Source organism: Stenella coeruleoalba (assembly GCF_951394435.1).
Source record: "Stenella coeruleoalba genome assembly, chromosome: 4".
Lineage (NCBI taxonomy): Eukaryota > Metazoa > Chordata > Mammalia > Artiodactyla > Delphinidae > Stenella > Stenella coeruleoalba.
Window position 1 is genome coordinate 142,463,332 of NC_137149.1, and position 26,972 is coordinate 142,490,303.

At 42.0% G+C, this 26,972-nt stretch overlaps 1 protein-coding gene across 1 annotated transcript in view; it reads right to left on the reverse strand.

Annotated features, from left to right (window-relative positions):
- Positions 1-2,054: 2,054 nt before the first annotated feature.
- The window catches only part of LOC307186132 (E3 ISG15--protein ligase HERC5-like), a 40,617-nt gene continuing 15,699 nt past the window's right edge, over positions 2,055-26,972 (reverse strand). The window contains exons 13-24 of the mRNA XM_079920875.1: positions 25,794-25,983; positions 24,422-24,576; positions 18,567-18,680; positions 17,511-17,621; positions 15,552-15,722; positions 12,715-12,858; positions 11,633-11,799; positions 6,660-6,726; positions 5,743-5,813; positions 3,572-3,755; positions 3,389-3,491; positions 2,055-2,319 (exon numbers count right to left, since the gene is read on the reverse strand). Coding sequence (XP_079777001.1) covers positions 2,114-2,319; positions 3,389-3,491; positions 3,572-3,755; positions 5,743-5,813; positions 6,660-6,726; positions 11,633-11,799; positions 12,715-12,858; positions 15,552-15,722; positions 17,511-17,621; positions 18,567-18,680; positions 24,422-24,576; positions 25,794-25,983 — 1,683 coding nt within the window. The 3' untranslated portion in view covers positions 2,055-2,113. The remainder of the gene's footprint in view (positions 2,320-3,388; positions 3,492-3,571; positions 3,756-5,742; positions 5,814-6,659; positions 6,727-11,632; positions 11,800-12,714; positions 12,859-15,551; positions 15,723-17,510; positions 17,622-18,566; positions 18,681-24,421; positions 24,577-25,793; positions 25,984-26,972) is intronic.

Genomic DNA, 26,972 nt, shown 5'->3' on the forward strand with positions numbered 1-26,972 from the left:
TGTCGGGGACCATCTTTAGCCACCTTGTGAATAAACTCCTTCCCACCAGCCTTCTAAGTGGGGGTTTTCCACCCTGAGGGAGCAAGAAAGGACTGGTCACGACCTACTTTCCCTCTTCATTTTCTTCCATTCCTGCAGAGTGGGCTTTTAAGGAAGGCTCTTTGAACTTCAGACTCTGCATCTGTGACATGGAAGTTGTCACAGACCTGGTGGGAGTTTTACGTGAGGCAGGAAATAAGAAATTACATGGTACAGCCAAGAGCCATAGTAGAGTCTCACTGTGTGTGGAAAGGGGACGGGCGTTTTGTGCCACTTACTGGAACGCTCCATTTGGAAGTGACTGCTATCTTCTGCACCAGCCACTAGGTGGCACTTCCAGCTAACTCCTGGGACCACGGGCAGCTAAGCTCTGGGAAGGAAACTGAAAGAAGACTGTAGTTGGGGAATTCTGAGCTAGGTAGCCATATTCCACTAACTTATTAATTCACTCTCATGGCATCTACTAGACAGGCCTGACAGCTGCAGCGAATCCTGAGAAACGACTGGGAATAACCCAGGCAGAGGAGGAGGTGGAACTGAAGACAGGAGGTGAGGAAGCAGGAGGGGTGCAGGTGGGGTGAGCAGAGGGTTCCAGGCAGAAGAAAAACCATGTGTGAAAACACAGGAAGGAGACTGCAGCCTGTTCAGGAAACTGAGCTGGTTACAAACGACAAGAATGGGTACACTGTGTATGCAGGGCCGTGGTGGGAGACCAGGAGGCACGTCGGGATGGATTTGGGAACTAGAATAACAGTGTTAATGAGATTGGACGTTATTGCTTGATTTGAAAATTGTTTTGATATATGCAGCTGATATGGCTCTTCTTCCCAGAAAAAGGAAATAAAAAAGCACATGCAAACTTGCAGAGGTTTTGTGTGTCATGGACCCCCGGGGTGACACATGCTCAAATCTGCACCAATACAGTAGCCACCAGTCACATGTAGATACTCAGCACTTGAATTTTCAATCTCATTTTAGCTAAATAGCCATACATTGGACAGCACAGTTCTACACTTTTTCTGCCGCTACTACCAACGAAAGTTTTCTCTCTTCAAAATTCTTCAACAGCTAAACCTTAACTACAGCAGAGGTCCATCTTATTCAACGGTGCAGATCTAGATTTCTAGCCTCATGGAAAGTTCTACTGGACAGTGTTGGTCTAGATACAAGGAGACCAGTTGAGAGACAACCGCAGCGATGGGAGAGATGGTGAGAGCCTGAACTAAAGCACTGGCAGTGGGCTTAGAGGGAGATGAGAATTAGAATTGTCAAAACCTGACTGATACTTTTAACGTAGGAAGGGAGGGAGAGAGAGGAAGGGAAGATGGCGGTAGGAGGGATCGGTGGTACCATTCCAAGCTGAGTACAGGAAGATGGCCATCTTCTTCTTGAACATGCTGCGATGAAGGAGCTGAGAGGCATGCAGGTAGACACAGGCCACGCAGAACGATGGCTGCAGTGCTGGACTCTTATCAGTTCCTGTCAGGCAAAGAGAGAGAGATCTGGGTACCATCAGCATGGAAGTCATAACTGACTCCATGGCGACGACGAGTACGTGCAGACTGGGAAAAGACGCCCACGCTAGCACTTCAGGCTTTAGGTCGAGGGAGTGTAAGAGAAACATGCAAAGGAAATGAGGAAGCAGCGAAGAAAAAAGAAAGCCTAGCAGTTCATGAGAGTTTTGAGGAGAAAGCAGTCAACAGTTTCAAATGCAATAAATACCTTTAAGATGGAAATGGGCAAGTTTCCATTGAAATTCGCAACAAGAAGTCATTTGTGACTTTTACTAGAGCAGTGTGAGAGGGAGAACCACCACGTCAGCCCCTGGACGCACCACCCAGACGTTTATGAGGTAAAAAAATCCCTTCCGTCTCACTTGATGCACTGGGTTTCAGGGTCACCTTGTTTTAACAGCCTAATCTGTATCACTACTAATACATCTTACATGCAAAAACAGCCATTCTAAAAAAGCAGGTAAACACACTGAACAGTCGGCAAGACTTTTATGTTCACTTCTGAGTTAACTTTATTTTTGAAAATATTTCCCGAAAGGGGGAAAGCGTGAGAGGTACAGTCAGCCGAACCCTCTGTTGCTGTTGATGGCTACTTGCAGCGCTTCTTCTACTCTTTCCATTGTAGAGTATTTAGGGAGGTAGAGGACACTGAAACACGTCTGTGCCCTTATGGGATCTTTCTCATTCAAATCTTCAGGACAGCAAAATGTTATTTTCATGTTCTTTAAGCCTATTAATTGAATTCTGTCCGTTCCTGTAAGAAACACTAAAAAAGAAGAATCAAAATGAGTGATCTGCTTCACAGAGACCAAAATTTACAGAGAGAAAATGTGTTTATTCAAAGACACTAATTGAGGGCCCCTGTGCAGAGTCCTACGTTGGACTGCATTGGGGACCACTGTTAGCACAAAGTCTGACACAGTCACCGCCCTCAAGGAGCTTACAGTCTGGCTGGGAATATCAGATTCTTGAGCAGGAAAAGACAAACGGCAAGAGAAAAATAAAAGGGTGTAAGACAGCAAACAAGGTGGCATGGAGTTAAGTACCTGCTGAGTGTAAATGCTGTGGTTCAGAGCAGGGAGAGAGAATCAGGCTGGGATGACCGGGAAGGCTTCCGAGAGTTCGGAATGAAGCTGAACCTTTAAAGGAGGGAAAGGTTTAGAGAGGCCACAAGGAGGCCGGTGAAGGCTCAAGGAACGGAAGGAGAAAGCTGGAGGTGGGAGGTGCAGAGTAGGCTCTGGAATGTACAGACAAGGGGACTGTTCGGCTGGAACAAAGATTTCCTATAAGCGTTAAGACTGGAGAGTTAGGTTGGGCTTCTGGAGAAGTCTGAATACTTTCCAACGCCCATGTTATCCACAGAAAAAAGAATGAGCAGATAAACGTTTCTCAAAAATAAGCTAAGGAAGTTGAGTAAGAAAATGAGAGAGGAAGTCTTTAGACAGGTCTCAGGAAAAGCACCGAGTAGGCATAAAACTGAGCTCGAAGTCTGAAGCTGAGGTAAAGGAGTGGACACAAATGACGGTACACAGCCTGGCTCATCCCACAGGGCCTGGGTAACTGAATGGTGACTCAACTACAGGAGAAGCCTCAATATTTAGCTCAAAGAAAAGAAGAAAAATTTAGAAGCAAGGCAGAATTGAAAATGACAGGAGAAGACCTATATTCACATTTGTTTTTTGATGTTGGGACAACCTGGCATAAAGGACCTTCCACTGGGCTAGGAGTGGCTCTGACAGCATGATTTGTTGCAAATGGTACCCATGACACACAAGATTTCCTCACCTCACAGAAAAGACACGAGATTATAGACCTCCTCCTGATGCAGTACTCACCAAGGAATTTTTTCTTTTCCTCCAAAGTCAATTTGTGTAAAGCCTTCCAAAACATCACTATGGTGGGATGTGAACTGTCATATCCTTGTTCGTAACGTGCATTCTAGAGAAAATGAAAAAAAAAAAATTCAGAAAACAAACAAACAAAATTGTAATTCAAACCACTTGGCCTTTAAGAGGTACCTTTTCAAATGTTTCCCAGTCGTAATCTGTATTTCCAATAATCACATCCTTGAGTTCTTCCGGATGGAAAAATTCAATAATCTCCTTGTCGCACACTTTGTAAAATCCTCTTTGAAACTCTTCATAAACCGCCTTTACAGAGATGTTGAAGATGTAACTGACATACTTAGAAACATAGTCTCTCCTTTAATGAAACGAAAGATGATTTCAGGTTACTGCACTATCCTGAACAAAACTGGGGGAGGGGGTGAAAAGGATGATAGAAATAAAGTAAGAGACAGTGGCCTTGGGGTCCTCCTGGCAGCTGCTGCAAAACCTTCCCCAAACAAGGGGAAGGCGGCCACCTGTGTTGCCGGTGTGCAGCCCCCTGATTCTCGAAGGAGGGTCTGCAGCGCCACGAGGGGGCTTGAGACATCCACCGGCGTGTTAGTCTTGAATAAAGCACGAGAGCTTTGCATGTCCAGCTGGGGCGGTGCCCCTTCACAGAGATTCAGGGCTAGCCTGGTGACTGAAGGCCTAAGGTCTGGAATTCTCCTCTTGGAGAAGTGCTGTTGGGATGGCTGGTGTGCCCGGGTAATGGTTCCTGCCACTGCAACAACAGGCTGGGACAAGAAGTGGAGAGCAGTGTGCCTTCTACCCGGGGACTCTGAATTCTGCTGACACAAAGGATGTCCTCCATCTGGTGCTGGACAGATCCTAGGAACTTTACATCTCTCCTGCATGAACCCATGTGAGCAGCTGTCAACCTCTGGGGGATGCGGGGAGGGGACTGCCTAGAAATTTGGGGGCCAAAATGAATTAGGCGGCCTTTACTTGGTCTTATCAAAAGGATACCAATAAAATATTCTAAAGCAGAAAAAAAAAAAAAGAGCTAGAACATCTAATAATGGGGTGCTTACCATGTGCCATGAACTGTTAGAGCTGTTTTTTTCATGTATTGTCTTATTTAATCTTCGTAAAACTCTGCAAGGCAGGTTCTTATGGCATTTTGGTAAAGAGGAAAAGAAACTGAGACACAGTGAAGGTACGAGATTGCTCAAAGTCACACAGTTAAGAGAACTGACAGATAAGAAGAGAAAAATTTTGGAAGAATAAAACCGTCCCTGTTATCTCTGGAGAATGGGCTAGGGAGACAGGGGAAACTTCCTATTTTATACTCTTTTGTATTGTCTGAATTTGTCAGAGTGAGTAATTATTTGTGCTTAAACACAAACAAAGAGGAGATTTATACATCTAGTTATAATGGAGTAGCTTGTAGCAAATGTTCCCAGCGATAAGAACTAGAAAAACCCAGGTAATATACAGAAGCACATCTAGCTCCAGGTTTCCAAATCTAAGTCAAGATTCAAGAGGGCCTCTGGACTAAGAGACAAGGGAAGCTCCCCGAGGTGAGCCCAGCACTTAGCTTGCAGTTTCTGCCTTTGGGCACATTTGCCAATTCTTTCAGGGAAAGGGGCCAGGCATTCAATAATACTATGGACAAATTGGGGTATCGTCATAAAATACACCACAGAGCTAGAAATGTTCCATTTCTTGATCTGAATGCTTCTAATCTTGAACTTGTCTGTATGTTATAATACCAAGTTTTTTAAAATAAAGAATGCTCACTCGATATTTCTTTGCCACTCTGACCAACTATCAGGGGAGCGTTCTATAATCAAACTCTATGGCTCTAAATGGCATCCCATAAAGTATTGGGAAGTCAAGATACCACAGTAACATCTAGTAATATTAACAAAACTAAGCGCCTGCTGTGGACCAGACACCACTGTGGACAACTCCAGGCACTGGATAAACAACGGTGAGCAAAACAGACCAAGACCCTGCCATCACGCAGCTCCTCAGAGCTACGGAAACACTGATAAGGAAACAAGCAAAAATCCTAAAGGTAGGTAACGTGTGATGTGAAAAGGTAAGGGGAATAAAGAGAGAGAGCTCAGTGGTATAATCCTAGACAGGAAGATGAGGGAAGGCCTCTCCAAGAAAGCCATTTCCTTCCCAGCCAGCATACGAACCCTAGGAGACACACACATACATACAACATGAACTGACTCTCTGCCTTTTCGGAAAATGATTGAGAAAGGAAGATAATAATTACAAGGAATTTTTAGAGCCCAGCGAAATAAATGCAGTGTATAAACAAAACAAATACTTCACTTCTTTGTACCTACTTGTTAGCGTGGTCGACAGTTATGTGACTTCCGTTAGGAATTAAGTCTACGTCATGTTTGTCCCAATGCACCTGTAACCACAAACGAACTCAGTATCTCCGAGACAATCCCGAACAATATACTATCAACAAAAACACTCTGGAGCGTACCTCTTTTCCTCAAACCAGCAAGGTGGTAAAAAATTACCACCTTTACCATGCAGAACGAAAACTAAGTTTCTAAAAGAACTTGAATTATCTATTTTAACTGATCATATTGAATAAATTAATCGGACAGTTGACATAGCTCAGCATTCACTTTACACACTACAGACCTAGTATGGTAGATTTGCAAACCGTGGCCAGATTCCTCCCATCCTGCTATTTACGCAACGTGATTCTGCAACACCTCCCATTAAGAGGGCGAGTCTATTTCTTCGGCTCCTGAGTCCGAGCGTGGCCACGTGAAGTACTTTAGCCCACGGGACCTGACAGGAGCAAAAGCTTGAAGAGCAGCTGGTGTGCCGGGGCTCGCCATCTCCTACTCGCCATGACCCTGCGACCACTCGTGAAGAAGCCTCAGCTAGCCTACTGGAGGACAAAAGGCCACTAGAACAGAGACAGCTGTTCCAGCTGACACCCCCTCAGCCATCCGGCCTGCTGGCCACCAGGTGTGTAAGCAAGGCCACTGTGGGCCAGGCAGCCCGCCAGGTCAGCCCAGTCCAGACACCCACAGAATCGTGTCTGCTGCTTTAACCCACTAAGCTTAGGCGTTGTCTGTTCCTTGGTAAGATCTAACTGATACACCCAGCTCATGAAAAATGAGGAAGAACACCTTCTGTACTAGCTTAATTCCGTGTGGTTTTTTATTAAAGGTAAGTATAAAAAAGGTTCATCCGATGAAATAGGAGCTGTAATTTGATTTTTACTGCTACTCACATTAAAATGGATGTGGAATACTTCTCCAAGGTCATCGCCTTCATCATCCAGAAGGGTCTGCAAGCTCCTGAAGAACAAATGATTTTATTCTTCAGATGTCAATAATCATGATGGCTAGAAACATCATCTAAAACAAATGTCAAGGGCACGCTTATTCCCAAGGTGGGAGGTCAGGTTCAGTTCACAGAACCTGCTTCTGTGTACTGAGACTCTAACTCGGGCCTGACCTCAGCCGAAAGTGTGACATTTGGAGGTTTATTTGCAATTCTGCAGGCTCCTCACACGATTCCCAGCTCTCTTCCCTCCACCCTATCCGGCTCACCCAGTGACAGCAGGTTCCTAATTCAGAGAAGGATCACTAACATGCTTATTGATTCTGAAACTCATTCACACTGGTGTTACCTTTCTTTAAGCTTTTAATAAACATTACTTACAGAATAATAGATTTCCTTTTAATTATCAGGTATCACTTGAAATTTTTAGGAGTGGGTGGGTCAAAGGGCCTTCTCTATACCTCCTGTCCCAATATCTTCAAGCTTAAGACAGACCTGAAATTTGACCACCTTAACTGTGTCAAGGCATCTGTGAGAACAGAGGTTACATCAGAATGGAGAGCAGCCTGTCTTTATATTTCCACCTTTATAAGTACTTTTATTTTTCTTAATTTTTTATTTTTTGGCCAGGCCACGCAGCATGTGGGATCTTAGTTTCCCCGACCAGGGATCGAACCTGCGTGCCCTGCACTGGAAGCACGGAGTCTTAGCCACTGGACTGCCAGAGAAGTCCCTATAAATACTTTTAAAGTAATACAAGGCATACTATATTATGTGCTCCCTCACTCATTTATTCATTCAACAAACATTTATTAAGTATCTGGTATGGCAGGGATAAGGGACGTAAAGCTGAGAGTAAGACATTATTATTGATTAAATCCTGAGACTTACAGGTAAGATATGCTGATAAAAATCTTACTACAGTGCTGTCAGCTATGTGCAGCTAGGAACGATGTAAATGGTACAGGTACAACTTGGGAGAGCTTGGTTAACTCCTTCTGAAGGGATGCGTGTCATCGGGGAAGACCTCTGGGAGAAGGTGGAATCCAAGTTGATTCCTTTTCCCTGCTGGATTTTTTATTACCATATTGTGCCAAAATGTTGGATCCTTTTTTCTTTTTTTTTTTGGCCATGCCACGTGCCACATGGCTTGTGAGATCTCAGTTCCCCGACCACGGACTGAACGCAGGCCACGGCGGTGCAAGTGCCAAGTCCTAACCACTGGACCGCCAAGGAATTCTCTAAAATGCTGGATCTTTTATTATGGTATCACGATAAAAACAGACCATGTTTAACTGTGCTTTGGGGGGGTTGAGGGAAAGTAATGGGAACCCAGCTGACAAAACTGGATTCATCATAAACTTGGTTCAAGATACTTTGTCTTTATATGTCCCTGTACAGCTCGTTTGCTTATTTATGGGTATGTTTATGAAGAACACCTGTGAACCTGACTCCCCAAACAAGAACTAAAACATTGCCAGGATCTTATACCTACCTACAGGGGGTACCTCCCTTATCCCATTTTTCTACCACCCCCAAAATGTTATACATGTATCTACAGTTTGAAGAGTATCTTTTCTCTTTGCTAAGGTATCTCTTGATGAACAGAGAACTTCTTTCATCTTATTGCACTTAAATTTATCAATCTTTCCTTTAACGTTGGTATTTTTATGTCTTGCTTGAGAAATCCCAGTGGTGAGAAAGATAACTGTCCATATTTTCATCATCGTTGCATTCAGTATTCAAGTCCCTTATCCACACAGAGTTGATTCTATTATGTGATGTACGGTATCTGTTCTCCTTTTTTTCCCAGGTGCATTAATTGAACAGTACTTCTGTTCCCACTGATCTAATATACTACCTCTAACAAACTTCCATGTGTATAGGGTTCTATGCTCTCCTGTACCATTGGAAAGCTTGCACCAATATCATACTGCCCTAATTAATACAGCTTTCTAATGACTCTTGATATCTGCTAGGCCAAGCTCCCCATCCTTATTCACCTTGCAAATTATTTTTGGCTATTCCTGGCCCCTTGTTCATCCATATACATTTTAAATCAGCCTTTTTTTTTTTTTTTAAGCCTGCTGGGATTAAAATAGGAGTTTTGTTGAATATAGAGATCAGGGATTCTCAAAGCATAACCAAGACCAACAATTTCTGGGAATCCCTGAGGTCTTTACAGGGGGGTCCACAAGGTCAAAACTAATTTCATAATACTACTAAGACGTTACTTGCCTCCTTCACATTCTGTCATGAGTACAGAACAGAGTTTTCCAGAGGCTATGTGACAGCTAACAGAATGAGCATGTATTCCTGTATTTAAAACATTTATCACTTTTAATTTCTAATATTATAAATACTGACAAATGTAACCGATATAAGTAAAAGCTCTTTGGGGTCCTCTCTTAATTTTTAAGAGAGTCTTAAGACCTAAAAGTTTGAGAAATGCTAATATGGATTTAGTGGTCTTTATTCAGTTTATGTGTATTAAGTTATTTAGTTTATTAAATCTTCTTAGGCATAAGCATTATTTATGTCATTTTCAATGTTTTCAGCAAAAAATGACAAACTTATCTACTCCTTTCCAAATTTGGTGCTTTCAATATTTTTGTCCTTATCTTACTAGTATAATAAGTATAACGATTAATAGTTGGATTCCGGAGCCAGTGTCTGTGTTCCAACCATAGTTCTGTCACTATGGGATCTGGGGCAAGTTACCTAACTTTCTTCCCTTTCAGTTTCCTCATCTGTAAAATAGGGATAATAATAATAACAGAATCATACTACTGTTCTCATTCTTTTAGAAATCCCCACAGTATTCCATTGCATAAATATACCAAAAACATTAATTCCCTCACTGAAGAGCATTTAGGTAGTCTACATATTATAAACTATCTAATACAATGTGCGTTAGGAGACATATCTGCACGATTGCCTATTTCTAAATGTGAAATGTCTAGAGGTAGAATTGCTGGGTCAAAGCAGCAAACATGTTTTTTTTTATTCTAAGCACAGTAGTCCCCTCTTAGCCATGGTTTTGCTCTCCAAAGTTTCAGTTATCTGTGGTCTACTGCAATTTGAAAACATTAAATGGAAAACTGCAGAATAATTCATCAGTTTTAAATTGCAGGCCGTACTGAGTAGTATGATGCAATCTCTCACCATCCCTCTTTGTGCGGTAAATCATCCCTCTGTCCAGCGTATCCCACCTGTTGGGCATTCAGTAGCTGCCTCGTGACCACTGTGGCACCACAGTGCTTGCATCCACGCAACCCTTATTTTACTTAATGACGGCCCCAAAGAGCAAGAGTAGTGATGCTGGCAATTCGGATGGGCCCAAGAGAAGCCGTAAACTGTATGTTTTAAGTGAAAAGGTGAAAGTTCTCAACTTAATAAGGAAAGAAAAAATCAGACGCTGAGGTGGCTAGGACCTACAGTATGAAAGAATCTTCTATCTGGGAAACTGTAAAGAAGAAAAAAGAAATTCATGCTGGTTTGCTCTTGCACCTCCAACTGCAAAAGTTATGGCCACAGTGCATGATAAGTGCTCAGTTAGGATGGAAAAGGCATTAGATTTCCTCAGTAAGACATTTTGAGAGAGGGAAACCACATTCACATAACTTTTATTACAGTATATTATTATAATTGTCCTATTTTATTATTAGTTATTGTTAATCTCATAGTGTGCCAAATTTATAAATAAAGTTTTATCCTAAGTATGTACGTATAGGAGAAGACATGGTATATATAGCATTCGGTACTATCTACGGTTTCAGGCATCCACTGGAGGGCTTGGAACGCATCTCCTGCAGATAAGGGGGAATACTGTACTGCCATACTGCTCTCTGACAAGGAGTTACCAATTTACAATGAATTCCACTCACAATTCTTGATATCAGAGTGAACCTTCTCCCAAATCCTTGCTGACACTACGCAGCATCAGTATTTCCAACCACTGTCAATTTGAAGTCCATATTAGCCTCTCACTTTAATATGCATTCCATGATCACTTAATTTATGATTATCCGTGATCATCTTAATTTACGAACCATTTCTATTGCTTCTTTTGTAGGTTACTTTCTTGTATACTCTGTCAATTTTTCTTATGGGTGTGCAGGAACGCTTTATTCAGCAGGGGTATTAACCCTTTCTATTATATGTTACCAATATGTTTTGTGAGGTGGTGGCTTGTCTTTTAACTTAGAAATAAGTTTTCATTTTAAAGAGGATGACATAAAACAACTTTTAAAATAAACATCAGGACTTCCCTGGTGGCACAGTGGTTAAGAATCCGCCTGCCAATGCAGGGGACACGGGTTCAAGCCCTGTTCTGGGAAGATCCCACATGCCATGGAGCAACTAAGCCCGTGTGCCACAACTACTGAGCCTGCGTGCCTAGAGCCCGTGCTCTGCAACAAGAGAAGCCACCACAGTGAGAAGCCCGCACACCGCAACGAAGAGTAGCGCCCGCTCGCTGCAACTAGAGAAAGCCCACGCACAGGGACGAAGACCCAACACAGTCAAAAGTAAATAAATTTTAAAAAAAACAAAACAAAAAAACAACTTTGGAAAACATGTCTCTTTAAAATAAATAAGTAAATAAATAAATAAAACGAAATAAAATAAGCATCACTTGCAGGTTTTGCACCAAGGTGTAACCTGTGCTCTGTCATGACTGTCTCTACTCAAATAAACCAAAGGTTAATGAAAACAGTGAGGACCGACTATACGAAAAACCAACTTTTCTTAATTTTAGAAAGTTCAATTATTATCTAACAATTTGACAAAGTTAGAATCAGTTTAAAACACCCAGAATGCTACTATTGAACACGAAAATACTACTGGAATGTGTGTGTTTAATTATTTATCTAAATATATGTCAGACAGGGTTCTGAAAAAGGAACTACGTTAACTTACTGTCCCAGAACAGGACTGAGTTCTTTCAAGTCTTCTAACGATGGCACTTTGTCCAAAAGTTTCTTAAACAGAGCCAGTGGGAAAGGGATGTTGGCAACATTGCGACTGAACAGGCAGAGTCCACACAGAATCCCAAAGAAGAAATAACTCTTCTTCTCAAATTTAGGCTGAAAAGAGGAAAAAAAAAAACCTTAACGTATTATGAATTTTTACCAGTACAATGGAATATTTACATTAGGTAAACCATTTCTCCCCTTTCACAAAATCAAATCACAAATTAAAACGAAAAATCTTGAGATAAGAATACTTAGGGTTTATATTCAATTATTAAGTCAATTTAAATCCCTGCCACAGTTTTGGTTACTGGAAGCATCAATAGTATGGGGGTGAGGAGACAGGAGAGATGTTGTTCAGGCGGAAAAGCTGCAATGAGTAGCAAATGAATCCTAGAGTTCAAAAGCACAGCACAGTGAGTATGGATAACGATACTGTATTACAATCATCAAACCTGCTATGGTACTAGATCTTAATTATCCACCACTGAAAAGAAATAATTATGAGATGTGATAAAGGTGCTAATTACCACTACAATGGCAATCATACTATAATATAAATATATCAAATCAACATGTGGTACACCTTAAATTTATACAATGCTATATGTCAAACATATTTCAATAAAAAATAAAAGTATTAACAGGAATAGAAACACCTTAGGCTCAGTAATCCTTATAAACAAGGTTTTTGCAATTTCTTTTCATAGGCTGTATCTTCAAATTCATTGGGGAAACAGAACAAAGAATGAGTGCCTAAGAAAGGAAGGGTTCATTTTTACCTATACATTCTAGAAATGGTCAATACATATATATTGCTTAAATTCTCTTGTGTGGACTTGGGAACCCAGGGCAAGAGGACCCCCATTTTAGAGAAAATAATCACTTTTTTAGAATTAAAAGTTATCTCCATAATTACATCAATAATTCCTCTCCCATAATACAACAGTCTAGACAACCTAATTTTCTATGGTAAATCCCCATACCTTTTCTCTCAGGAAACACCTACACCAAGGAAAGAGGACTTACCTTGACAGGAAACCACATGTAGGAAGCCTCTTCAGGATATGTGAACATCCCATATTCTGGCCGGGTCATTTCTTCAAAGAGACAACGGAAAAACTCTGCTCTGACTCCTCCAGCGTCATATCCAATTTCTCCACTAAATGAAACCTAAAGAAACAGAGCAAATAATGCATCACTTCCAGAGCTCTGTACTGCTACGCATTAAATCTCATTTAATAACTATTTGTGGACCCCAGTATTTGGGAGGTACTGGGGTAAGCAAATTACTTGTGTTAGTGCATTGAATTTTCTTACGAATTCTAGGAGGCTCATGAGGCTTCAAGAATTTAAATAACTTTCCCAAGGTTATACAGCTGCTAAGACTTTTTTAAAAAATAAATTTATTTATTTTTATTTTTGGCTGTGTTGGGTCTTCGTTGCTGCGCATGGGCTTTCTCTAGTTGCGGCGAGTGGGTGCTACTCTTCGTCGTGCTGCGTGGGCTTCTCATTGCGGTGGCTTCTCTTGTTGCGGAGCACGGGCTCTAGAGCGCAGGCTCAGTAGCTGTGGCTCGCGGGCTTAGTTGCTCCGCGGCATGTGGGATCTTCCTGCACCAGGGCTTGAACCCGTGTTCCCTGCATCGGCAGGCGGATTCTTAACCACTGCACCACCAGGGAAGTCCCCAGCTGCTGAGACTTAATCCTACGGGTGACAAACCTGAGAGCCTGAAGTCTTCACCACTAAACTGACCTCAACTGGCATCATTTTTATAATCATCAGGTACATCAAGTATAATGAAAGTAAACATAAAGAAATCATAAATATCAGAATTTTCAAAAAAACTGAAACACCAGAGCACATGTATTTACTGGCTTGGCTGTTGATTCCATAAGGAGGCAGCAATCCCACCTGCTGACACCAATCCCTCCTCGAGATGATTCTATTATAACCCATCTTTGCTCCTTCCATTACTTGCTCTGTTCTCCTTTCTGCCTTTCCCTCTTGGAATCCTTCACTTCAGTTTACAAATATGTTAAGGTCTCCCTTATCCTTAAAAGAGAAAAAAATCTCAACACCACTGTTTCCAGTACAGACAATACTGGCTTCCTCTAATCTAGGTTGCCTAATTTGGGGGATTAATGTACACCAACTTCTAAACTCGTTTCTCTACTTAAATGCTTCTCTCCAAGAGGACCAAGAATCTGTGAATCCCCAATTCCAAGGACTTGAGTTTCTCACGTCTCATCCTAATTTCACCCACTCATTTTACACTTCTGGCCACTTCCTCTTTCTTCACACTCTTTTCTCCCTTGCTTTCTCTTATGAAGCACTATTCAAGCTTTCATCTCTCTCTTCTTTTTCGTGCTGCGTTAATACCAGAAATTCCAGCGGCTCTATGCTGGTGCTTCTATCCTTCCTCTTACCCTGCCCCTTTATGTGGGCAAGCTCCTTAACCTCACGAAGTGTGTTTTCCCACGAGATCATCAGAAAGATTAAATGGGATAACGCAGGTAAAGTGTCTCACACAGTCTGGAAAATAGTAGCTGCTTATTCAAATGTTACCTAAATTTTTTAAATGGATGAATGAAATATAAAAGTGGAACTAAAATAACTGAGTGGACTGGCTGGCTGACACAGTTTAGAGTCAAAATGAGTTCACCAGATTTTTTTTTTTTTTTTTTTTTTTTTTTTTTGCGGTACGCGGGCCTCTCTCTCACTGTTGTGGCCTCTCCCGTTGCGGAGCACAGGCTCCAGACGCGCAGGCTCAGCGGCCATGGCTCACGGGCCCAGCCACTCCGCGGCATGTGGGATCCTCCCAGACCAGGGCACGAACCCGCGTCCCCTGCATCGGCAGGCGGACTCTCAACCACTGCGCCACCAGGGAAGTCTGAGTTCACTAGATTTTTAAAAATTGTCTATGTGCAAAAATACACAGAAATGCTAACTTTAACTGCAAACTCTATACTTTTAAAATAGTATCTTGAGTTTGGTCAAGTCAATCATTCTTTAATCTGAGTAGGACAAGTGATAAACTAACGCCTCGAATCAAAAACACTCTAATAAATATTATCAGGAAAATCCTGACTTGTCTTGATTAATTGGAGAGTCTAGAGCCTGATGGCTGGGCTGAAATCCTGGCTCTGATACTTATCAGTTGTGTTACCCTGGGATAAGTTACCTCATGGTTCTGCACCTCAGTTTCCCCATGTGTAAAAGGAGGGAAAAACAGAACCTTCTACACAGTGTGGGTCAAAGGGTTACAAAAGTGTAAAGCTTTTACAGTAGTTCCTGGCATAAGGAAAACATTCATTAGATCTTCTAGTCATTATTATTCTGTGTCAAATATCTATTAGTAAGACAATTTATATAGTAGCTAAACCGAAGATCGTTATTAATGAATACTCAGGACATGGTGATATCTACAATTATACCCTCAAAAAACTATGTAGTCAATAAAGAGAATGTTCTCTCTTCAACAAAGCAATCTGGGTTCCTGCAGAAGAGCAGAAACAAACTCTCAATTCTCCTCTGGGTCAACCCCATCTCACTGGAACCTTTAAAAGGTGATGACCAGCCGGCTTGGTCAAGCCTCATGAGGGGATGGACCTCTTAGGGCTAGTACTGGGCTATCTACCTGATCAGGTTAGGGGGAGGACAACCATTTCACCTGCTGCTCGTTAGCCAGACTGTACTGACAGCTCTCACCTGGAATGCACAGGTAACTGGGGAAAACTAGGGGAACTCCGATACAGATAACCCCAGCGGAAAAGGGCGATAATTCCCTCTCTGTAAGGCCCCTTATTACATCCTTTTATGTTTTCTGTCTTAGCGGCAAAAACATTAAGTAAGAATTATATTTTACCCATAACTCCCTCCTCAGATCTTCATTCTCAAACTGATTTAGCTGATTCAAAACATCCTCAATCAAGTGACTCCTTCTGACTGTTAGATTAACGGTGGGCAGTAAAGCAAATTCAGACCTTTCTTGTTCCACAATGCCAGCCAAACTCACGCAAGCTCGCCATCTCTTCTCCTGGGAAAAGAAAAATGTTTCACTCCATTTCACCGTTTGCTCTAAGTAGAAATTTACAAAGTAGAATAAACCGCTTCGGTTTACTATCCGCGCGTGCCACAAACATTTATGAAAAGGGCCCTACGTACACCCCTGGAGACAGGCTATATATTCAGTATTCACCCCCAGTGAGCAGAAGATACTTGAGACATAGGAAATGAAAAGCTCTGTGGGGCTTGTTTGGGTGAGCAGGAAGGTGACCAACCGCGGGCTCCTCTGGACCACTGTATCCTGTAAACACAGCTGTGAACACTTCAGGGACCGACTAACGATTGTCAACAGGCTAAGAGACTGACTAGTGAGGCCGAAGCAGTGAGCTGAAACCTAGTATTCTCATCAGGAAGAGGAGTTCAGACGTTTAGAAAAGAAGCCTGCTGCAGGAAAAGCGCAGGATGAAAGACCTCTCTAAAGATATCCTTTTCTAGGAGGAAAACTCAGACAAGAGATTTTAGGGGACAGATAATCTACAAAGTTACCATGAGAGAGACAGACCCACAGACTGACAGACAGACACACAGACCGTCCACCTGGAACCAAATGGCAATATGGGATCATTAACGTCTATGTCTCTTAGCAAAACAGAGAGAAATCAAATGCCATTTCTATAAAAAAATTACCGGAAGCTTGTTTAGAATCAAGAGAGAATAGTTACAGGGTTGAAGCAAAATCAAGTTCTCGTATCTTTTTTCTTTCCATTTTCCTTTGTTAAATATTTCATTAATGGTCTTACTTGGAACTTATAAATCAATTTCCTACTTTGTTTTATTATGGCAACTGCATTAGGTAAAGGTATCTTTTTATGACATAGATTTGAATATTATTCATGCATATAGATATACAGATGCATATATCAGCATAGAAGTGACAACAAGCGCTAACACTTTCGGGCACTTTGGGAGAGGCACTGTTCTAAATGCTTTACCTAGATCAACAAATTTAATCCTTATAATAATGCAGCGAGGTGCATTTTCTGAGGCATTTTCAAGCGTACAGTTTTAAGTTCAAAACCCCTTGCTGGATACGCTGACAAACAGCACCAAGTCAGCTGATGACAGTAAGTACATCTGCAAGGGAAATACTTTTCACAAACCTTTATTATGGCATGATCACAGCCAGCCGTTTCTTTGGGTCTGAATTTCAAGACTCCTCTGTCACCTCTATTCCCACTACTATGTTTTCCCATTAGATTAGACCTTCTTATGTACTGGTGCTAATCCCAGTCAAGCCCACGTCTGCCATGCGTCTTTGAGTACCGTTCAGAAGACTACCGGCGCCAACCTCAAGGCAAAAGCCCTACAGCTAGGCTCAAGCTCTGGCCTTTGCTACTGAGGCCCTAATATGCCTCAAGGCCAACCCAACTCAAATTGCGACAGCCTCTCTAGCCGCCTTTTTTTTTTTTTTTTTGTGGTACACGGGCCTCTCACTGCTGTGGCCTCTCCCGTTGCGGGGCACAGGCTCCGGACGCGCGGGCCCAGCAGCCATGGCTCACGGGCCCAGCCGCTCCACGGCATGTGGGATCTTCCCAGACCGGGGCACGAACCCGCGTCCCCTGCATCGGCAGGCGGACTCTCAACCGCTGCACCACCAGGGAAGCCCATAGCCTTCTTCACTAGAGTATAAGCTTCTTGAATGCTATGACCACCACTGGTTTCACCAGTGGGTGGCTCCCTTACCACTCCTCTATTATACACTGGAAAAGGTACTCATCATTTGATTTGCTAATGAAAACAAAGAAATAGGCATGCATACCTGTATTTTTAAAAGTGAGTCTGCATACAGTAGTTTAACTTTCGACAGAATATTAAAGATAAATGGAAAATGACTGAATATGACAGGATAGTGGATGTCCACTGAAGTGTCCTAAAAATGGAAATGACAACAATTTTGATAAATGAAAGGACAGAGAAATCTTACGCCTTACTTCCTAGCCTTAAAGCCCTGATGGTTTCAGGTCTCAGTACTTATAGCCAAAGCAATCCAAAATGCTGGTCAGTAGGGCTCAGATATATAAAATTCTAAGGAAATGTTTTATATCTATCAGTGAAAGGTATATACACCTAGTGTTTTCAGTACTCATTTAATTTCACCATTAATTATAAACTTTGGACATTTTCCCAAAGAGTCTGTTCTGCTGCCACCTGCACTTCTGAAACGTGCAATTAGTTCAGATGCATTCGGTAAGCAGGGGACTGACAGAATGCAGATGGCTGGTTAGCTCAGACAAGATTCTTCCCAGGCAAAGGATGATGTGCTAGGAGTAGAATTAGAACCTTCAGAGAAAAGGTGAAAAAAATCTCACATTAGCTGCTGAACTGGCAGCAAGAGCCCTTTAGCTTTATTTTAAGAAAATGAAAAAGGAGTACTTATACCCAGGGAACCCTCCCCAAAGTTACAGCCCTATCCTGCTGGCTCCTGGTGAGTTACCGAGCCTCCTATACCTACCTTAAGAGCAAAGCTCCACTCCCGCAGGTGTTATCTCAGTACCACCGGTCCTCTAATCAGGGTGTGGAGAGATTTCTACCCTTCGGTTTTTGTGCATTTTTCATCTCGCGGCACTGTCCACAGCCGCTTGCCTGGTTGATCTGAGCTATCCCCCCAGGTAGGAAGCACTTTTCTGTCAGTGTTCTGGCTACAAAACTGCATCGGTTTTGAGGGGTCTGCCTTGCTTTTCCCATAAACCCTGCTATTTCTATTGGGCAGCTCTGCAGAGTACAGGAAGTTTTGGAAATTCGTACAAAGTTACAGAACGAGTGCCTGTATTAACTTACCGACGATCAATACCCTCTTTAAATATGCCATACTTACTGCGCCCATTTTCCAGACGGTCCTTCTGTATGCATCTTCATAAAAATTAAGCAAGTGTGTGAGTTCATTTACTTTGAAGATATTTTCAGGCAGCTGACATTTAGTCTGGTTTACCTTAAATAAAACACCACCTGTGAGAAAGTTCTTTATACAAAGACAATTTTGCTTAATGGCTATAAATTAGATTATCAGAATAAACAGCAAGTTAAACATACTTTTAATGACCAGAATTAAGTTCTATCCAATTCCCCCACTGCCAAAGCCCCAAACTTTCAGAAGCATAAAGAATACCTAAGATTTAATAGTAGAAATTGATGGTATGATGAAAAACTTCTACTTTTAATCCATAAAGAAGTTTTAAAGAAACTCAAGTGCAAAGAAAAATACAGTGTAATATGAATCCAAACTACTCTGGGGCCCAATACTTCATGTCACGTTCTTTCTTTCTCTTAATTTGCGGGGGGCGGTTGCCGCACTGTGCAGCTTGCAGGATCTTAGTTCCCCGACCAGTGCCACTGCACGGGGATGCTGTTTCATCCCTGTGACTAGGACCCCGCTGATCTCAGCCTTGCACTGTCAAGAGCCTCAGAAGCCTCAGAGTCATGGAGAAAGAGGTGCGTCATCTTCGTGGATTCTGCTGGAGGTGTGTGGGGGGGGAGCTTGACAAACATTCTGACGCTGCCTGTTAGAGTCCAAGGGCAAAGCAGGATCCCTTCAAGATTTCTTCTGTTGCTGCTTCAGTATTTCTAGGAATTCTCTTTGTAAGTGGCAAGCTCATCACAATACACTTTCCCTGAGCTCTTCAGTAAACTGCTCAATTTTTCAAGACCTGGAATTATTTTTTTGATTGATCTTTCACTTTTATATAAAACCTTTAAAAACAGCCAGGAACAGGCATCACTTTTCAGCAGTAGGGCAGACCTTTTTTTTAAGCAGTTTGATAGATTAGGCACTTTGATTCACTGAAAACAACCATAAATACAGGATAAACTGTAAACCAACATTTTTGGATGGAATAATCAGGTCAAGAACTAAGGGAAGGTGGTACTTCCCTCGAGAGTATCTGCCAAACCTGGTGAACCTGAACTTCAGTTTCAATGGCTGAGGCTGAGAAAAGGAGACAAAGCCCAGACTCTGTTCAAATTAGGGAACCTTGCTTCATAAATCTGGGACCCAAAAGGGCTACCATTAGAGTGAACCAGGGTAACCTAGAAATGAAGAAGCTCTTTCCTCCACTCGTGCATCAACCCATCCCCACCCTAACTCCAAGACCATGAGGCAAACTGTAGTTAAAATGGTGCGCGCGCGCGCGCGCACACACACACACACACACACACACACACACACACAGAGTCACAAAATACATGATAATGAAGGAGCCGTGAGGAAGATTCAGCAGAAACTAAAGACAGCAAAAACTGACCTGCAAAGACTTCAGGTACCCAGAAATTATAAATAATGACCAAGAAAAAAAATTTAAAGAACCAATGAGAACTTCCAGAAGTGAAAAACATACTACTAGAAATAAAACTCAAAAGACAGTTTATGTTCTTTTTTTTTTTTTTCTTTTTTTTTGCGGTACGTGGGCCTCTCACTGTTGTGGCCTCTCCCGTTGCCGAGCACAGGCTCCAGATGCGCAGGCTCAGCGGCCATGGCTCACGGGCCCAGCCGCTCCGCGGCATGTGGGATCTTCCCAGACCGGGGCACAAACCCGCGTCCCCTGCATTGGCAGGCGGACTCTCAACCGCTGCGCCACCAGGGAAGCCCAAAAGACAGTTTTAATAGCAGACAAAAATCACTGAAAAGCTAATTCATGAATAGGAAGATAGGGCTGAAGAAATCATCCAGAATGGGGTAAAAAGAGACAAACAGATGGAAATTATGACAGGACGATTAAGAGACATGGATGACAGAGCGAGAAGATCTAACGTACAAAATAAGTAGAATTTCAGGAGGGGAGAGTCAATACTTGTTTTGAATTAAAACGTGTAACAACTTAGAAATGGAGGGAACATCCTTTTACCTAGAAAGATTATTTTACAAAACCCCATAGTAAAGATGTTATTTAATCGTGATATTCAGAATTTTCCTTTAAAATCACCAACAAGATTAGGCACCTACTATCACTATGACTTCTATTCAACATTCCTCTTGAACAACTAGGGGTAGGAAGGCCTAGCCAGTGCAACAAGGCAAAGGAAAATAATAAAATGCCTAAGAATTGGGAAGAAAAAAACATTATGTTTTTCAAAGATATGATTGTCTGCACAGAAAACGCAGAAGTATCTACAGTTAAATTACTAGATATAATGCGAGAATTTAGCAAATTCACTGGTTATTAAAAAAATCAACATTCAGGGACTTCCCTGGCGGTCCAGTGGTTTAAGACTCCGAGCTTCCACTGCATGGGGCCTGGGTTCGATCCCTGGGTGGGGAACTAAGATCCCACATGCTGCACAGTATGGCCAAAAAAAAAAAAAAAAAAAGGAAAAAGAAAACAAATCAATATTCAAAAATCAATGCATTCTTACAATGCATTCCTATAATCAATGCATTTATCTGCTGTTAAACCAACAACAGATAATATAGTTTTTAAAAGATACCATTTACAAAAACTTAAAAAAAGTTAAATACCCTGGAATAGATTTGACTAAAGATATCCAAGACTTTCATAGTAAAATAACAAAAACTCATTGAAAAACTTAAAAGATAATCTCCTAAGTAGAAGAAATAGATACCATGAAGATTCACAACAGTAAAGATATCAATTCTCCCCAAAGTGAAGTACAGATTAAATGCAATTTCAATCAAATTCCCAGTAAGATCTGTGTATGTGTGTGTAGAACCTGAAAAGCCAATTCCAAAATTTATAGGGAAGAACCAAATGCCAAAAATATCCAAGATTCACTTCAAGAACAAGACAGGAGTGTTTCTTTTAGCGAGTAGAAACAATAGAGAGCCACATAAAATGATTAACAGTACAGAAAAGAGCCTGTATGTGAACCCCGCACACAGAAACTTGTTTTATGACAGTTCACATGACCTATCAGTGCAGAAAGGCCAGAATTTCAGTTAAGCGGTGCTAGGTAATTGTTTTCATATGGAAAATAATAAAAATAAATTTTCAGTTGGATTAAACACCAACGTGTGAAAGGCAAAGCTAACCTCAATACTCCCTTTAGACCTTGGCAGGAGTGACCTCTGCCCTCTGACTTAAAGGCAGGAGTGACCTCTGCCCTCTGACTTAAAGGTCTTTGCTCTGGGCTTCCTCCAGCCAAGCCCCTTCCCACAAGGGGTCTGCAGGGTCAACGGGGCCTGTCTATATGGAGCCCACTCCTCACACATCCCCATCTAGACTGAGCTCCAGAACCCAAGACCCGCAAGTCCCTGCCCAGACGGCTCCAAGCCAGCCCCAGGAGCTCCACAGGTTTCTCCCTCCACTTGCCCTTTGGGGAGTGGAAGTGTCACAGGTGACACACCCCAAGGCTCCAGGGCCCCAGGGTTGGCTAAGGAATGGCTATTGTGGGAGGTGGGATGGAACACAGAGACGTGGGCTGAGGTGTCCACACACGGCCACGTGACAGCCCTGGTGTGGGAGAAAACCAAGGAAGGAAGAGAAGCGCAGAGGACCTGGGGTGGGAGCGGGGAGGGTCCGTCGGAGCCTCCCCTTTCGCTGCAGAACTCTGTAAGGAGCCAAGGTTTCGAAATTCAAACCTGGCTTCCCCTGTCATGAGGAAGGTTTATTTGTCAAGGTGGGAAGATAGAGTATATTTTATTTCATTTAACACGTTGTTAGCTAGATTTCTAACCTTTTAAACATTAGACATATGGTGTATAAGCCTCTGTTTGAACTCCTCCTCTGGTCCCAGCTATCATCTCTGTTAGAAGACTATCTAGACTATCTAGAGCAGCCCTCGAGGCCAAATCAGGCCCTCTGCTTATTCTGTAAAGTCTCACAGATGCCTGAAATATTTACCATCTGGTCCTTTCCAAAAAGAAGCCCTCCAGATCCCTGATCCGGGTAACAATTTAAAACCTTGAAGGAAAAAAAAGTTTAAAACAAAACACATGGAGTAAAGATCATAAAGGAATAGACTGACAAAATTTTTTTTTTTTTTTTTTGGCCATGCCGTGTGGCATGCGCAATCTTAGTTCCCTGACTGGGGATCGAACCCGTGCCCCCTGCATTGGCAGATGGGAGTCTTAACCCCTGGACCGCCAGGGAAGTCCCCAAATTTTATCTACATTAAAATTAAGAACCTGAGTTTTGGGCTTCCCTGGCGGTCCAGGGGTTAAGACTCCCCGCTTCCAATGCAGGGGGCCCAAGTTCAATCCCTGGTCGGGGCACTAAGATCCCACATGCTGAGGGGTGTGGCCAACAAGTTAAAAAAAAAAAGAAGTGAGTTCATCAAAAACCACCAAGACAAGCTATAAACTGGGACTTGATATTTGCAACACATATAATTGACAAAGGACTAGTATCCAAACTAAAAAGTACTCCTATAACCAATAAGAAAAAATTAAATACATTTAAATTGAGCAAAAGGACAGGTATTCTATAGAAGAGGAAACAAGTACTGCAATTATAAACATGAAAATATGCTCTAATGCATCAGAACCAGGGAAATACAATTAAAATCATAATTTGGGGCTTCCCTGGTGGCGCAGTGGTTAAGAATCCGCCTGCCAATTCAGGGGACACGGGTTCGAGCCCTGGTCCGGGAAGATCCCACATGCCGCGGAGCAGCTAAGCCCGTGCGCCACAACTACTGAGCCTGTGCTCTAGAGCCCGTGAGCCACAACTACTGAGCCCACGAGCCACAACTACTGAGCTCGTGTTCCGCAACAAGAGAAGCCACCGCAGTGAGAAGCCCACGCACCACGGCGAAGAGTAGCCCCTGCTCGCTGCAACTAGAGAAAGCCCGAGCGCAGCAACAAAAACCCAACTCGGCAATCCATCAATCAATAAAGTCATAATCTGGCACGATTTCAATATGGCACGAAAAATATTTTCCCAATTTTAAAGTCAGATATGGGGCAACAGAATTCTCATCATTTCCTGGAGAGGATTTAAATTGGTCCAACCACTTTGGAAGACAGTTTGTCACTACCCATAAAGAACAACACAGGCATATCCTCCAACCTATCAATTCCAGAATTAGGGATGGAAACTAAAAACTAACTCTTGACACACGGACACCGAAAGATAAGTACAAAAATGTTGACAGTAGCATGTTTTCTCATAGAGGAACCCTCCCCCCAAAAAAGAATTGCAAATAGCACATACTGTATATCCATCAATACCGGAATGGATAATTCTGGTAGAGTCACACTATGGTGTGATACAGAAGCGAAAATGAAGTACAGACATAAGTATTAATCTGGATGAGTCTAAAAAAACAGAACGTTGTGTAAGCAGCATGTATTCGATTCATATGAAATTTTGGAAACAGCAAAATTAAACAGCATCGTGTCAAGAGATACTCATGGCTATAAAAAGATAAAGAAGCGTAAGTGAATGATTAACTGAAAATCCAGGATCCTGGCTACCTCCGCGAGGTGAGGGTGTATAATCTGTGAGAGACACACAGGCATTTCTAAAGCACTAGAAATGTTTTCTTTTTTAACATGGGTGGTAGTTACACTGATGTCTGTTTTACTACTTTCTTTAAACTGTATACGGATACTAGACACACTCCTTTATATGCATGACTTAATTCACAAAAAACAACATTTTAAAAATAACAGTACCGACCTCATGTTTTGTAAGAGTCTGCTTAAGTTTCAAGCCAGGTGAAACCAAGGGAATTTTTATTGCAAAATAAAGATACATGGGTTTCTAAAACAGCACTTACCCTGTGCAGCTTTTTCATCATTTCTAGGAGAGTTTTAATGTGATAGTTATTCTCCGTAGTTCCAGCCCAATAATTCAGCTGAGCAATGACGGCTGTTTTAAACATCTGCACCAGTCTGATGAAAGCAGCTTCTTGCAGAGATGCCCAATATTCCTCTGAGGGATACGAAGGTAAGTAACTGTCAGCATGTAATATTTCTTGGATTCTTAAAGGTAAAAAGTAGTCAGTATTTTCTGAAACTGGTGGAATATTTTCATATATATTGTAGTCATAAAGACACATTTGTAATAAATTTTTCAGTAAATACAATCGGAATTGAAAGTGTAGAATTTAATGTTCTCAAAAAAATGCCTTGACAGTAAGAGAGCCACAGATTGGATCTAATTCATTTGTTGGGGGGAAAAAAAAACTAGACAAAATTAATCAGTCACATTTTTTGCCCAGATGAAATAGCATACAGTATTAAAAACCAGATTAAGAACTATTTGTGATTACACGACTCTATTTTGCCCTCTTAGCACGAGTTTTTAACTCTTAAAAACCATCTTTCCGCATTGTATAAAAGAAAAATGCTTTAAACCGGCTTTTCATCGCTTACAATGTGACAAAACATATGAAAGAATGGACTTTCTTGGGCTGAATATGCTATTTGTGTCAAAAACCTCATTAGAATATAATCAAGCCCCTAGACCTAATTTCCAGTGTACTGGAAATACAGGGACAGGAGGAAACAATCAGACAAACCTAGATGTGAGACACTGAACAGGACTACTGACCCACGCTCTTTAAAAAAAAAAAAAAGCCTGTACAATACTTTTCGGGACAAGTGCAGAAATCTGAATATGGCCTAGATGTGAGGTAATATTATGGAATCACGGCTAATCTTATTAGCTGTGGTAACCATGTTGAGGTAATACAGGATTCCATATCCTTAGGAGATGAATGCTGAATATTATGGGTAAAATGTCCTGATATCTCCAACTCACTTCCAAATAGTTCAGCATAAATAAAATGTAATCTGTACACACGGCAACATGTTAACTGCTGTTGACTCTCAGGTAGAGAGCATCTGGGATTCACTGTACTAGTCTTTCAACGTCTGTGTATGAAGTTCTTCATAATGAAAAGTAGGGGGCAAAGGACCTCATGACTAAGCCACACAGGTATCATTACAAGAACGCTGAAAAGGGACTAGAACAGTCCATCTTGGATGAACACAGTAATTACTGCAGCATGTTAGAATATGCTAAGACTAGGAACTAACAACCATGAATGTGTTCACGATCACCTAAGTTTTGCCGTAACTTCACTAGGCACGTGTTTCCATTGAGAAGACAGTCATGTGTTTTCAAATGTAAACCATCAATCTTACCCAGGACCTCCGACGACTGGCCACGCATTTTATAAAGAGCCTCTGCAAAAGGAACCACCAGGCTCTCCCAGTTGTTACAGTCATGCATCACAGGACATTCTGGGAGAAGGAAGAAAACTCCTAAAGCTTCTTGATGTGGAGAATGAAATGGAAGATTTTTCAACAGAGTATCCCTGAGACATGTGGTTATCTGTAGTCAAAAAGGATCCAGGAAAAGACACTCAGAACACAGCAATTACTGTAATAAAATAAAGTGTGGAACCCGTTAAGAAGATAATCTAGTGTTTACAGGGTTCTTATTATTTGTCTAAGTAATTCACATATATAAGTTCATTTACCCTTGTCGTTTCTCTGTAACATAGATGGTATTATTAACCCCGATTCATAAATGAGAACTCCGCACGTTAGGGAAATTAACCTGCTGAGGGTCACAGAGCTAAGTGAGAATCTCTCCTGATCTTTCTGACTCCAAAGCTCAAACTCAATCACTAAATTATGAGATACTAGCTAAATGATACCTCTACATCTACAAAATCTTACAATTATCTATTTTCACATCAAAACATCCTATTGGGCTCCCACCACGAGGTTCAGTCTTGAGAGTCATATGCACAACTGATGGTTGCTCGTGCCCCCCTCCTTCCTCTGGGCTCTTCACCATCCGCAACCCCGAACCTCCCAGCCCTTTAGAACCACTGTACCGCTCTCAAGCCAGTGATACTGTTTCACAGCTTGTGCCTTGGTGCACACCTTCCTGACTGCCTGGAATGTCCTTCCCCTGTAGGTACCTGGTAAACTCCCCTCCCCCTGGGCACCTTGTTTTGAGCACTCTAAACAGAGCTGACCGTTCACTGCCCAGGTAATGAATCAATTCATTCATCTAAAAATATTTATTAAACACCCAGTATGTTCTAAGCTGGGAACTAGGGAAGACAACTGACAGCTGCACATAGGTATCCGTCTCCTTCACTAAACCAGGAGCCTCTAAAGACAGGGGTCTCACCACAGTTCCCTACGCACAGCAGTATTCAAATATTTGCTGAATAAATGAAGGAAGGCCAAGTCTGTGAGTCCATGTCACAGAAATCGCAAAACAGAAACATTACAGGTCTTCTGATCCAACTGTCCCATCTGAACCACTGGGAGACTGCTCTGTGATTATGTCGCTTGCACTGTATA